At 41.7% G+C, this 14741-nt stretch overlaps 1 protein-coding gene across 4 annotated transcripts; it reads right to left on the bottom strand.

Moving 5' to 3' along the window:
• Positions 1 to 1443: 1443 nt before the first annotated feature.
• On the bottom strand, positions 1444 to 8154 carry LOC147497853 (serine/arginine-rich splicing factor). 4 transcript variants are annotated; one of them, XR_015195276.1, is made up of 6 exons: positions 7477 to 8085; positions 6485 to 6536; positions 3360 to 3449; positions 2336 to 2419; positions 2080 to 2259; positions 1444 to 1989 (listed from the first exon to the last, which is right to left on the bottom strand). XR_015195276.1 is itself a non-coding variant. In XM_086560166.1 (6 exons), the coding sequence occupies exons 1-6, from the start codon at positions 7924 to 7926 to the stop codon at positions 1939 to 1941; spliced, it is 888 nt and encodes a 295-aa protein (XP_086416292.1). In that variant the 5' UTR covers positions 7927 to 8154; the 3' UTR covers positions 1444 to 1938. The 4 variants fall into 4 exon arrangements, 2 of the variants coding, with proteins under 2 accessions (XP_086416292.1, XP_086416291.1); XR_015195275.1 differs by having other exon boundaries at positions 6485 to 6575; XM_086560166.1 differs by having other exon boundaries at positions 2355 to 2419; positions 7477 to 8154.
• Positions 8155 to 14741: the final 6587 nt, after the last annotated feature.

Raw genomic sequence — 14741 nt, forward strand, 5'->3', positions numbered from 1 at the left:
TAGTGTTTAGGAAAAGTTAGAAACTCAATGAAACTTTATATGGGATTGTTTTCTTATTTATATCATACTTTTTTGTAAGTAGTAATAGAGTTTAGAAAAAACTGGAGTCCCTACGAGTGTTCCAAAAAATAGATTGGCGAGGGTGTAACTATAATATATATATATATATATATATATATATATAATATATATCATAATTATTGTGGAATATATGTAAATTGTGATTTTTTTTTTGAATTCTTAACTATGAATAAATGTCTAAATCACACAGTGGATGGCGCATCAAATTGAAAGGGTTTTAGAAAAATCGTTTTCGGTGGAAATTATTGTTTTTAGCAATTTAATTTTTTGTTTACTATTTTTTTTTTCGTAATTAGCTATATTGTTTAGGAAAAGTTGGAGATTTTGTGAAACTCTAGATGTGATTGTTTTTTCATAATCAGCTATAGTGTTTAGAAAAAGTTAGAGAGTATGTGAAACTCTAGATGGGATTGTTTTTTATTTATATCCTACTTTTTTATATTTAGTAATAGAGTTTAGAAAAAAAAAATGCTTTTATATTTAGTAATAGAGTTTAAAAAAAACTAGAGTCTTTGTGAGGGTATAGTTATAATATATATTTAAGGATAAAGATAAATATTTGTTTTCTATTTTATCTCCTATTTTTTCTTAATTAGTCTTGACACGTGGACACTCTAGAAACGCTTCCTCAATTGAAGAGGGTAGAACTATAATATATATATAAAGATATATTTATTAGAAAAACCCACCCCCGCCTAGCACTGCTAAGACGGGTAGGGGCTAGGCCCCCTCACCCACCGCCCCGACTAGCCCTACCAATTTTTTAGAACATTGGGCACAACCAGAAGCCTAAGAAACCACCCACGCCCAAAGCCCAACCCAAATGAAACCGGTTACAACTGCACTTTCAACTTCATCTCTACACTATATAATAGTCGGGTTTGTAGGAACCACACTTCTCAACCGAACAGTGTATTTCTAATCTCTCAATTTTAAGATTTTAGAACCACCTCCCTACGTTTATTTAAATTACATCTCTCCTATTTATTAATTACAATTGGCTCCCTAATCTCTATTAAAATTGAACCACCTCCTTCTTCAATAATTTTAGGATAGTCTTCTTAATTTAAAAGCTAAAATTTATGTATAGGAATTGTATATCTTCCCCATTTTTAGAAAATTGTTTCTCTTTTCTTAGAGAGAGATTCACAAAAAATTGTTTCTCTTTAGTTTTTTTAACAATTTTCATTTTAGTTCTTTACAAACTTGGCAAACTGATGAGTAGCACAGGACACATGCTAGTAGACAGCAAAGAACGAAGAAACAGAGAGAGCATAAATTACTCTCGCAATCAAACACATAGGAATTCTTTTCATACGTAACCCCCTTTATATCCACCATATTTGAAACTAACACCATAACTGATCACAACAAATTCCATTAATAAGTGCCGAAAACTATAGGAAGAAAATAAAAATACAAGATACAGGCATATATAATGACTTCTCAATGGAATCATTTGGTATACAGACCATTGTTTCTCCCTTCTACAACTATATTATGCTCTTCTTCTATCAGTACCATATCTCACTCATCTTGTGAACAACCACCTGTTCGAGCTGAATTATTCTTTGAAATTGTTAGCTGCACCTTCAGTATCTCACCCTTTGCAATTTTATACTTACTGAGCTTCCTCTGCCACCGGTGTACAGCCACGTTAGAAATTATATGCCACAATGCCAAATCCTTCTTTAAATGTAGAATTCATTGATGGATTAATGTTACTTCATGTCAACTTCAGCATTTTCCACCAACTATATGCATGACTACATAAGATGAGAAGATGCTATTAAAGAAGAATCCTTGGAATATCTATTGCACGCCAAATCCAAAAATTACTCCAATTTTCTGTCCATCTTAAAGTTTACGGGCTCGATCTCGCCAAGATCCTTGTTGCTTTGCAAGAACCTGCAATCAAAAGACAGTATCACTTAGCATGAACGGCCTCATTCTTTTCAGTTTGAATCACATTCACCTAAAAGTTAATCAGCCCCTTACCTTGTCACTAATGTGATTAGTGCCGACACCATTCTCCTTGGTTGCTTTCTGATCAATAGCATTATCTGTCCTATCATCTTCTATGGCTACTTCCTCATCTGTTGACATGGATGGTTGAGCTACCAGTTCTCCAAACATAGCTTCGTCATGAGCAGCTTTGATTTGTTCTTCCCTTCTTGCCTGAAGTAATTTGAAAAGATTGCATTACAGAATTTTGGATTTTTCAAGACTAGGCATCAAGAATATAAATTCCTACCAAGCTTGTCAGACAGTACCTCCACTGCAGAAAAGCGGAAGCTTTGGCTCATTTTCTTGACCACCACAGCATCATCTTCTGCAACTGTATATTTAATGAAATAGGACCCATCAAATCAGTTTAAGTTGTTTCGTACAAGCAACAAGAGAATAAAGTTCCAATTGCTGCCAGCATAAATACTCAACACCAATTTGAATCACAAATTTTTTCTTTATTTTTTATTTTTTTCATAACATAAATCCATACCAATTTGATCACTTCTTGCTGAGCTTAAAGGTGTACTCTCAAGAACGATCTAAATCACATTAATAATTATCTCCAATCCAATGAAGGCATAGAGAAGTAGCTCTCGGTTTCCTTGCTGGACCCATATACAAACTTTCTTAATATAGCCGCTGGATCAAATATTGATACCGAAAGTCACATAACTTAAAATATAATAACGTCGGATTTGTACCTTTGAGTAGCTATGATCTAATGGCCAAATGTTACCTAACACTCTAGTTTTAGTATAGTTGTAAAGAGTATACACATGGTATATTCAGCATCTGTTCCACTGAACATAATAAGAACAGTATTGGAGATACATCAAACAAGGTGGGTAAGGAAGTACTTACAGAATATAGCATATGTTTTGAGGGTACAATAAAAAACTGTTGGATATTTACAGTTGAGTCCCAAACATAATAGAAGCAAGAGTCAGGACCATATGCAAATCATCCACGATTTGCGATGAGGATGATGAATCTATGATACACATTACAGAATGGAAAGGGGAGCATTAGAATATGTGAAGAGAGCAGACACAACTACCTCTTAGCTTATTTGGACATTTGGTTCAATTATAGGACATGAAATAGAGGTTCAGATTGAAGTAAGCATAACAATCCAAGAATGTAACCCAACAAGATTCTTAGCTTTCTTTTCTTTTTTGATCAGTAACAAAGAAACAATTTAAGAAGAATGGCATCATAGTTGGAGACTTTGAGTTGGACTTGACATGTTAAAACAGACCAGAATCAACCTTCAATTTCCTCATCATCAAGAGGGGCATCCTTGTTGAATTCAAAGCGTTCCCATCCCGCACCCATGCCCTTGTCAGGATCCTTGTCAGCTGCAAATCACAAAGAATTTCTTATACAACAATTAGGGAAAATAAAAGTGTACACTATAATTACAGGGAGTGCATAAATAAAAGCCTACCTAAGCTATGCATGATGACGTAGACATTTTATGATTTTCTTAATTATATCAGTTTGTTATACCTTAAGTGTCAAAAGTAGTATGCCTGATTATGAGATATATCCTGAGAATTCCTGGCAGCATTGGATAGTTCTATTTTACTTGATAGTACATGCGTCCAACTACACTTAGTGTAATCATATTCAACCTCTCTTCTTTAATTGGTAGAGCGGATAGACAATATTTATAATCAGAAGATATGAGTTTTAAGATGATATATATTGTAATTCAAACAATACCAAACATATAGCGAAGCAAGACAGCTACAACAACCTCTCTCTTTCTCTCTTCCTCTCTGAACCCTTGGCAATATCAAAGTTGAGAACGAGAACGAGACTTGCTGCTCACATTGTCACGGAAGTAGTGCTCTAACCAAGATGGCAATATCTCTCTGACTTTCAAGGCCAAGAGACTAAATGCTTTGCAACCAAAATACCACAATTTCACCTTTTATGCACTCCAAACAGCGGATACACGATAAAACCCACATAAGCAAAGCATACTCTTAAAAAAATTGAAATTCATTGAGTGTATGCTATCCACCATGCATTTTGTTTACAGTTCTCTCTTCTGAGAATTCAAGTACTCTCCATATTTCCACCACTCCTCAACCCAAGTTTTTTTGTGTTCATAACTTCCAAGAAAATATTTGAAATACTATATTTAGTTACTTTTTGAGTGTGAACAAAACCTATATCGCACGAAGTTCTTAAGGGAACTTAATTAACCTGTTGCAGCCAAAGGCCAAAATAAACAGCATCAATGAGAGAACACGAGACAGGAAACCTGTTTGCAAGAGAAGTTTCAGCAGACCACACATCCTGCCAGAACAAGGTTTTCTTCAAACCAATACCCACTTTGCGCTGAATTCCTTGCTTTTTATCGAAGTGGGGTTCAACATGAAAACCAATTAGAAGCTGTACCCAAGTTAATGCATTAGTCTCCTTATTGAACCTCCAAATCTACGACCCAAGCCAAGATTTATTCATGTTCCTAAAATGTCAGAAGCCCAAGCACCTTCTCTGATAAGGGGAACATACTTGATCCCATTGATGAAGTCAAACTTCCGTCGCCTCTAACGATCTTTTCCTGCCTATGTGAGACACTTTTTGGAATTGTGCAAAGGAACAAGTAGTATATTTGTAAGTTCACCAATGTACTTTTGACAAGTGTCAAACATCCTCCAATGTTACTGACGGAGTTCTAATTGGTAATCCCAACATTCCCAAGTATTTATACGGTAAACAGCCCACCACGCACTCCATAAGAATCACCAATGTCTCAACGTTCTCCACCTCTTCTACACCCATGATTGATGTCTTTGCTAGATTGGCTGATTGGTCTATAGTTTCCAATTCACAGAACTCCTTCTTTTGAATGAGCGTGATAAAAGTAGTGTTCATTCATCCATTTATGCAAATTCACCCACCCCCAACCCCCATGCACCACAGGAGACATGACGAAGATCTGATGACGTCTAAGTCCTCCCAAAACTGTTCTCTAGAATCCCGGCATGGACAATAGACAGCAGTGAGGAACCACTTAAGCTCTTCATCCTTCAACGAGCAGATAATACATATAGTATAAGCACCAACCAAACTATCCTCCACAGACGAGTTCCGAGCAACTTCAGACCTCCCCAATGCTGGAACTAAAAGCCAATTCCATATTCTTCCCCCCAGACTTTCTCTATATTCTTTTCCTCGAGTAGCTGTGTATGTTGAATGAATGGTATCTGGTTCCTCCTTCCAATTATTCACTAAATGTTGTTTCATTCCCTGTTCCCCTCACATTCCAAGAAACCATCCTAATCGTCATTAGAAGAGTTGTCTCCACTCTCACTGATAAAAGAGTAGCCATCTGATCCCTCCATTCTAACTTTTTTTTTATCTTTCTTCCCAATTTTTCAAATCGTACTTTGATGTTGTAAGTTGAAAACAAATTTTCCATTACACTGAAGCCCATCAAGTAGGACTCCCCATACTCTTGTATTGTTGAGAAAATTAACTTCTCAAAACTTATATGATCAATTCAGGAGCTTTCCATATATCCTCCCTCTCTTTTAATTAATCCAATATTTATATTTGGGGATCATGACGGAATATCATCTCAAACACCACCATAATAACACGGAAAGCACATAGGAGACTAGGTAATACGTAATTAACTACATACAACTGCATTACTGCCATACAAGTAGTGGTGTGGGTGGGTTGGGGGAGGAAAGTCAGAACTAATAAGTGTCTTTCCCTCCCAGCAAAAAAAGTTTCCCTAAAGCAAGACAACTGCTACCGTGTGGTTAGTCAGAAGCAGTTATTGCTAGGGAATACAATTTATATAAATGTAAATCACACTGTCTGCTGGGAGTTTTGGTTTAAAAGAAAGTTAAAGTTTTCAGAGTTTTTCCTTTTTCAAATAAATCACCATCTAAGAAGCATCTATGAAGATAGCTCAAGTGTAGAATAATTTTTTTGGTGATCTATGATTCAATGAGATCCACTTCTTTTTCTTTATCTTTTGCGGGATGTTTTTAATTTTATTGGTTAAGATCTGGGATAGAGATCCAGTGGTTTTAGCTTAGAGAGTTTTGTTCATCTGTTGAGCACTGCCTTTCACTGGCATATTTCTACTACTGTCGTGTGAAAACTGAAAACCCTTACAGCTAATAACCTTTTATCATCAGTAATAAGTCTTTTGTGTTTCTGATCACAAGAAATATATGTGCTTCAAAGTTCAAATCCTTGATTGCATCCCCACACACAAACCCCAGTCATCTAACGGTTATTGAAAATAAGGGGATAGCGGATACAGCGCGCACAAATTACAGGCCATAGCATAAACAAAAGCATATAAAGACTAACAAGAATAGAACCAAGGAAGAGGTAAAATCGGCATCTAAATCAATACCAGTTTGTGAAAGTTGAAGCTTCATCTTGGCTTTAACTCTTTCAGCTGGAGCCTGTTTATGATAAAAGTGGCACACCTTGCTTAGTAGCAACTGTAAAGGGGGAAAAGTATCTCCATAATATCTAAGCATTATATAGAACTAATGACAGTCAAAAAATCCTCCACTTCCATGTGATGCCAATATAACAGTGTTGAAGCCCCAAGTCCACAACAACATTGATAACATACAAGATCATTATAACTTCTTTTATACTTTTCTTTTAGAGTTACAACTTTATTCATCTAAAAACAAATTCCAGTCTGTACTTCATTGAATTATTCATTTAGCCCTTAAACCTTCCCTTTCCCGTGATGGTAGGAATTTATCCCAACCTTCCGCTCAATATAACTAATTGTAGCCGAGGCTTGTACCAGAACGTATATAAGAGAGTACGACGGGTATGCCTCTTTAATTGATGAATACTTTCCTAACTGCATAAACTTTTTGGGAAAATTACATCCAAATACCACTTCATTTCTCCATTAATCCTCCCTTAAATTACTGAAACTTTGCCGAACTAAGTCCTTTAAATAAACCTGTGCCAGATTGACTCTTCAAATTGGAAGGTGTGTGCATGTCAGTGCCATCATACTAACAGAAAATGATGTGTTGGGAAATCAGGGATGCGTCCAGTGACAAAGTGTAAAGAATTAAGACTATGACCTATTTCCATCTTATACGAGAGGCATCTACATGTTTTGAGAAAGCACAAGCTTTTCACCAATTTGTAATTCATAACAGCTCATTAGGAATTCCAGCATCTATACCTTCAAGCTAAAGAGCATCATATTAACTAGAATTCTTAGACCTTACTATGTCATTAGCTTCAGAAAAACAACAAAGGGAACAAGCTAATAACATTTGTAATTTTCTTTACTTAATCTAGCAATGCCCACTAAAACAATCCAATTACCAAATAACTAATTCAAATGTAAACAATCGAAACACTCACCATGTCTTCGTATCCTTTAATCAAACGTGAATAATCAACCTTCTCCTTACTACTTGTACCTTCATTACTACTCTTCTCCACTCTTCTTCGCCCCATCGGGGAAGCACTCCTACTCCTCCTTCCTCCTCTCGACCTGCTCCTCCTCCTCCTCCCTCTCTCCCTCTCCCTACTCATTCTCCTTCTAGAACTTGTAATAACCTTCTCATTTGCATTCCCATCTTTCTTTTTCAACTTATTTTGTATATTTTCAAGCTGTACTTGTTTATCAACCTTTGTTGGACTAGTAGCCTTAACAAATGAACTAAGAAATGAAGAAGATGAAAAGGAAGAACCTTTTGTGATTGGGTCCGGGGTATTTGAGGAAAACCCAAGTCCTTGTTTGAATCTTGCTGCCCCTTCCCCTTTTCGTGTTAGTTCTTCGTAATATGCTGCGGCTTTTTCTTCTTCCATTAATTAATGGTGATTTGAGACCAAGGAAATAAAAATAAGAGAAAGTGAAGAAGTAACAAGTTTTTGTCCGAATTTTCTTGTAGTTGAGGAAATGAGGAGGGATTGATTAGAGTTTTGGTACTAAAATTTATTTGCCGAAAATATAAATGTTAGAGAATTGTGTTTTGATTAGTGATAATTGGTTTTATCATAATAATGTTGGGCCAGATCCCGACCCAACTTGGGGTCTGTAATTATGTTGGCCACAACATAGAGTTCAATACACAACAATCATATTACAAAATATCCCGATATATAAAAAAATATAGGGGCTAATTTATACACTACTAATTTTTTTATTTTTTTTTTAATTTTATTAATTATATATATCAATTTTAACTAAATATATAAAACTTATTTTTATATATTTAGAAAATAAGATATAGAGATGGTGGAAGAGATGAGAGCCTTACACTTTCAATATTGATATTTGGGGAATTTTGTCTTTATATAACGATATAATTTAATTATAAAAATGATATATAAATATCCTTATTGAATATGTTGTAGAGATATATAGATAATTAATTAGAAAATATATATACAAATAAAATAACAACAAAAATTATGAGGGCCAAGATATTTCAACGATATTTTTTGTGATATTTCTGATATTTGGATATTTTTCCCCGATATATCGATATTTGGGGATATTTTGTGTATATAATAATTTTATTTAATATTTACCATTATATTTTTTTGCGAATAAATATAAATAATTTTATTTAATATTTACCATTATATTTCAAATAAATATAAATAATGTATTGTAGTGGTAGGATTCGCGACACGAGGATTGTTGGTCGATGGGCAATGCAAGTCGCCAGAATTTGAACGCAGGAGTAGAAGATAGCCGGAATAGAGGAGCGTATAAGACAAAGCGGCAGAATCGAAAGTGTACGGGATAAGATCGCTGAGAAAAAGGGTGGACCAAAACCCTACGCGAGGCGCGGTAGGGAAGCAAAGGATGGGAGGACAAAGTGGACAACAATGATGCGAGGGAGGGAGTAGAAAAAGAAGAGTGGGAAGAGAAAGAGGGGAAAAGGAGAGCGGACATTGAGATTATCAGATCAACCCCTTTTTGGGTTATTGAGGTGGCATGCGTGTCTGCCGCTCGAGGTAGTATAAGAAAGAGAAGGCGCGAAACACCGGATGTAGGCCGGCACTCTGCAAAAGTGATTGGGCCGTCTTTGGAGCATGTGGAAACAGAGCGGTCAAAGTCCAAGAGGAGGCAACTTAACGTAATCAGAACGGGTGGCACAACAAAGATGGCCATGGCCGCTAACCCTAGGAGACAGATGTGCTAAAATGAACCGAAGGATGAAGTGAGATCAACGGATAGAAAGGGAAAGAGGGACAAAGATAAAGAGGAACAAATGAGAGGAAAAGAAAGAGGAGGAAAAAAAAAAAAGAAATGGGAGAGGGGGGAGAGTGTTAGACATGGAATGTTAGAAGGTGTATCTTGAGAGCACTTACATTTGGCCGCCCGTGGGGAAGAGAGAGAGTTGAACAAAGAGGGGTATGGCAACGAAAGCAAAAGAGAGGTGTGGGACGACCGAGGAAAGTGTCGACCCGGAGAGGAGGTGGTTGAATCGGTAGGAGATGATGGGGAGAGCACGGGTGGAAGAGATACCGCATCGTCTTCGAAGAAACGAGACAACCGAGAGAGGAAGTAGCGAGGTTGAAGGAAGAGAACGAGGAGTTACTGTGAAGAGAGACCGTCGAGGAATCGAAAAAGGTGATGTCGAAACGGTGAGAGAGGAAGAAGCGGAGACCTAATGTGGTGGAGAATGGGGTGCCGGGCTCACTAGGGGAACAGTGAAGGAGATGATTGCTAACGATCCGAAAGCAAGCCGAGAGCAAGCAAAAGGTACGTCCGGACGGCGAACCGTAGTGGCGGGATTGAATCGCGAACCCATCAAGGACGCATTTGGAAGGCGGAGGTCCCAAAGCGGTTCAACCAAATTTAGGTTTGAGAGGTACGACGGGACGGGAGACCCAGCCGACCACATCCACCACTTTCGGCAAAAATGCCGCCGTGGCGAACCCAGTGTATGACGGATTGCGGTGCATGATGTTCCCAAAGAAGCTTGAAGGGAGGGCCTCGGGATCGGGTATTATAGATTGCCCGAGAAGAGCATACACAACTTTCTAGAGATGGAGCAAGCCCGTGGACCACTTCATACACCAAAAAGGAGGGTGGTGGACACATAAGCCCCCTGTTTAATGTGAGACAGAGGACCGCTGGAGTCGCTGAGGGAATTCTTATGCAGATTTAAGATTTGAAACTTTAAAGGTGGAGAACTTGACGAGAGGATCGCAGTGATTGCCTTTGAGAGGGGTCTGCGGCGGAACGAGAGTGCACGAATCGTGGCTAAGAACGAGATCACGCCATTACAAGACTTGTACCCGAGGGTAGAGAAGTATATACGGTATGAAGACACATTGCGAGAAAGAGACGAGGAAGACAGGAAAGCCGTCGGCCGGCTTTGGATCGAAGCAAGGACCGCGAAGGTATGAGTCATCGTGGGGAGAGTGGTGGACGCCAGGGCATTACCGCGGCCGAAAAGAGTGGAGTCGGGCGGAGAGAATATAGAGAACGGAAGCCGTGATCGGAAGTGGATCGATACCGCGGGACAAAGCCGTTGAGGAACTGGCATCACCGATCCAAGATCTAAAAGGCTACGGCGGACCGCAGAGCAAGCCCAACGAAATACCGGGCAAACCGTATTGTGCATATCATCGTCTGAGAATCATGAAACGAATGAATGTTACCCTCGTGGATGGATGGTACGAAGATGATTGGGAGAGGGATGCTTAAGGAGTTTATTAAGGGGAAAGAGAAAGCGGAGCGGTCGAGCCCGGCGATTCGGGTACAATAAATGTCATATTTAGTGGGGAAATCTGAGCCACAATGCTCACCGGATCGGATACGGGCGGACGGCTAGCATCCGCAAGTTAATGAGGAGGCAAGGTATTCGCGGCCATCCATGGCCCGCGAACAAAAAAAGAAGCATCGTGGTTTACGCACAATCGACTTGAAAGGGGTGGATGTCCCACATGAGGATCTTGGCGGTGATCCGCGGGGCCATGGAAATTACATGGTGAAAAGGGTCTTGATTGATCATCGGCGGCGGTCGCGGTGGATTTGTTGTTCGTGGGAACGATGGAAGAGATGAAGATAGGCGAGAAACAACCGAGGCCATCCCGGACTAATTTGTACGGGTTCAATGGGAGCATGACCGAACCACTGGGGGAACTCCTATTGCCAGTAACAACGGGACCCGTGACGGTGTTCTCTCGGTTCAAGGTTGTGGACGCGAACTCACAGTACAACACCATCCTCGGTAGGCGGTGGATCCATGAAATGAAAGCGGTACCATCCACCTATTACCAGGTAATCAGATTTCCCACCCCGACGGGGATGCATGAAGTCCGCGGAGACCAAGTGACAATGCCGAATAGCCATCGTGGACAAAGGAAAAAGGATGATTCGGGGACGAGGGGAGACCTCGCAACCAAAGAAAAGACAGCATAGCAATTCTGATCGCCTCGCCTCCCAAGCAGAAAGAGGAGGCCGAGGCGCCGATGGAAACAAAAACGCCGGATGAGATCGAATCAAGAAAATATAGGAACCGGGAAGAGGAAAAGGTCACATCGGTAGGGTCGAATTTGTCGAAAAGAGTGGAAAGATAAGTTGGTGCGGTTCTCGCGAGAATAAGGGCGTCTTTGCTTGGACAATCGAAGAAATCACCGGTTGGACCCGAAGTTTGCTTGTTACCGATTACACATGAGGAGGACGCCCTTGCCGGTGAAACAAAAAGATCGCAATGTTAGGCGAGATATCGCTGAGGAGATTCGCGATGAGGTCGCGAGGTTAAAAAGAGCGTGCATAATTCGGGAAGTCGAAGTTCTCGACCGTGGCTATCCAACATAGTCGCGGTACCAAAGAAGAATGGGAAGGTCCGCGATGTGTAGACTTTACGGACGCCAATTCCCGAAGTGCCCCAGGACGCTTATCCGATGCCGCGAAGTGGATGAGCTAGTAGATCGGACGGCAGGGTTCAAAATTTTCTCCTTTATGGGCCTTCGATGGGGGTACAACCAAGTCGCAATGTATGGACCGATCAAGAGAAGACATCGTTTGTGGTGGAGGGGAACATATTGCTACACGAGAGGATGCCATTTGGTTTGAAGAATGCCGGGGCTACGTTCCAGCGACTGGGGGAGAAGATGTTTGCAAGCAAAATACGGAAGGGTATTGAGGTATACATCGACGACATGGTAGAGAAAAGCATGTCGGAAGAGGAGCATATAGAGGGATTGAAAGAGACGTTTGGCATATTGCGGGCACATAATTTGAAGCTGAATCCCGAGAAGTGCACTTTCGGGTCACCACCGGAAATTTCGGGTTATATTGTGACCCACCGGGAATAGAAGCTAATCCAGAGCGCATCCGAAAGCACTAATAGAGATGTCGCCACCCCGGGACGTTAAGAAGTACAAAGGCTGGCGGGATCGGTCGCGCCTTAAATCGATTCATATCCAAGTCGTCGACAAATGGAGGCCAGACGAGGTTGTTGAGAAGGGCGCCAGATTTTGTGTGGACGGCCGAGTGTGAAAGAGGCTTTTCGTGAATTGAAGAGGTACAGGGATCGCGCCTTTGCTATCGCGACCCGTAACCCGGGAGAAAGTTATACCTATATCCGGGAGTGTCCGAATATCGCGGTAAGCTCGATCCTCGCTCGAAAGGGCGCACAAAGGTCGAAAAGACCGGTGTACTTCCAAAGAAAACATCACTGGATGCGGAAACCCGATACTGACAAAGTGGAAAAGTATGCCTTGGCAATCGATATTCTCGGCTACCGGTTGAAACCGTGACTTTGAGGCACATTCAGTGGTGGTGGTGACAAATCTGCCTCTCAAGCTGCCTCGGGGTGGAGAAAAATCGAAGAATGGTCAAATGGGCGGTAATGTTGAGTTCCTATGGAATACAATATCAAGTGAGAACCGCAGAAAAGGCTCAGCGGTGAATGGAGTTTCTAGCAGATTTTCCTGCGAAGACCCCACTGGGGAAGAGATGCTCATGGAGCCCGAACCGAAGGAGAGCCGATGGGGACGGATCCCCGGATAAAAGGAATGGATGGAGAGTGTTCGCGGACGGGTCGCCAATGCACGCGGCAAACGGAATAGGCGTGGTGTTGGTTACCCCGACAACGACCGAATCGAAGTTGTCCATGAGGCTCGGGTTCCGCGCTACGAATAATGAGTCCGAAAGTATGAAGCCGTGATCGCAGGTTTAGAGATGGCCAGGAATTAGGGGTCACCGAAGTTAACCGCCTATTCAGATTCCAACCTAGTGATATGTCAGGTGAATGGTGGGTTCGTCGCTAGGTGTGCTCGGATGGCGAAGTACTTGGAAGTGGTGCACCGCAAGGCAGCCGAGTTCGAAAAAATCAGATTTGAACATTTGGGCCGCGGGGAGAATCGGCATGCGGACGCACTTGCCTATGTCGCGGCCGCAATGCCCGGAGCGAGGAGAGAAACCTTAAGAATCAAGAAATTAGGGAGATCGAAAGCATTGAAAAGAAAGTCGAGGTATATCAAGCTCGCAGGGGGGAAAGGGGATGGATGAGTCCCATCAAACGTTTCTTGGAGGGAGGAGAGGTGGTAGATGAGAAGGAACGAAGGAGATCGGGAAACAAACGCTACCGGTATGTTCCGATAGAGGGAGAGATGTACCGAAAGAACCCGATGGACCACTACTAAGATGCCGGGACCAAGTTTAGCACAAGAAGTCTTGGCGAGCTTCATGCCGGATCGGGGAGCCATTCGGCGGAAGGACAACGCACACACCGATCGCTGACGCAGGGGTACTTCGGCCTCATATGAAGAGAGAGACGTGGAATTTGCCAAGAAATGTGGGAAATGTCGGTTTTGTTGCTCGGCTAATATTTGCACCGCAGAACCATTGCATAACGCGGTCCAAATCCGTGGCCATTTGCCATGTGGGCCATGGATATAGTGGGTCCGCCTCCCAATGGCGAAGGGGGAAGAGAAGGTTCATGCCGGGCGGCGACGGATTATTTTACTAAGTGGGTGGAGGCCGTGGCCTTGCAAAGCAAGTCAAGGAGGAGCGGTGATCAAATTCTTATGGGAAAACATTATCCGTAGATTTGGGTTTGCCACACACCATCATCGCGACAACCAACGCAGTTCACGGGTCAAAGGTGAGGGACTTCTTGCGACGATAATGTGAAACGAGGATTCTCAGCCCCGCACAACCCGGAGGGAATGGCGAGCCGAAATTCAACAAGACGATCATGAACAACCTTAAAAGAAAGCTGGAAGACCGCAAGGGAGCATGGGCTGATGAACTAAGTAGGGTGCTATGGGCATACCGCACTACACCGCGGACGACTACAAAGGAGACGCCTTTCTCATTGGCATATGGTATCGGTAGCCGTGATTCCTTCAGAAATGATGGCAACCACCACACGCACAAGGGCGGTGGACAGTGGGATGAACTGGGGCATATTGGCTCGCGACCTAAACTTAGCAGAGGAGAAGCGGGACACTACACGCATTAGGCTAGAGGAATACCACCGACACCGCTGGAGAGACAAGATGGCAAGCTTATCGCGCCACGCCGGATTCCGTGATCAAGATTGGGTTCTCAGCGGTCACCGCAAGCACTAAAAAGGCAAACGAAGGAAAGTTGGGACCCAATTGGGAAGGGCCGTGCATTAGTGGTGGGTGTTGGAGGGGCCGGAACA

This window comes from Coptis chinensis, chromosome 5 (assembly GCF_015680905.1).
Source record: "Coptis chinensis isolate HL-2020 chromosome 5, ASM1568090v1, whole genome shotgun sequence".
NCBI classification, from domain to species: Eukaryota; Viridiplantae; Streptophyta; class Magnoliopsida; order Ranunculales; family Ranunculaceae; genus Coptis; species Coptis chinensis.

What these genes read in the sequence shown, in the direction of transcription:
- LOC147497853 (XM_086560165.1), bottom strand. Translation starts at nt 7,926, where the DNA reads ATGGAAGAAGAAAAAGCCGCAGCATATTACGAAGAACTAACACGAAAA. An exon ending in GCTTCAACTTTCACAAACTG is followed by an intron (nt 3,450 to 6,484) that starts GTATTGATTTAG and finishes TGTGATTTGCAG; the next exon opens with CTGACAAGGATCCTGACAAG. An exon ending in TGATGATGAGGAAATTGAAG is followed by an intron (nt 2,420 to 3,359) that starts GTTGATTCTGGT and finishes TTAAATATACAG; the next exon opens with TTGCAGAAGATGATGCTGTG.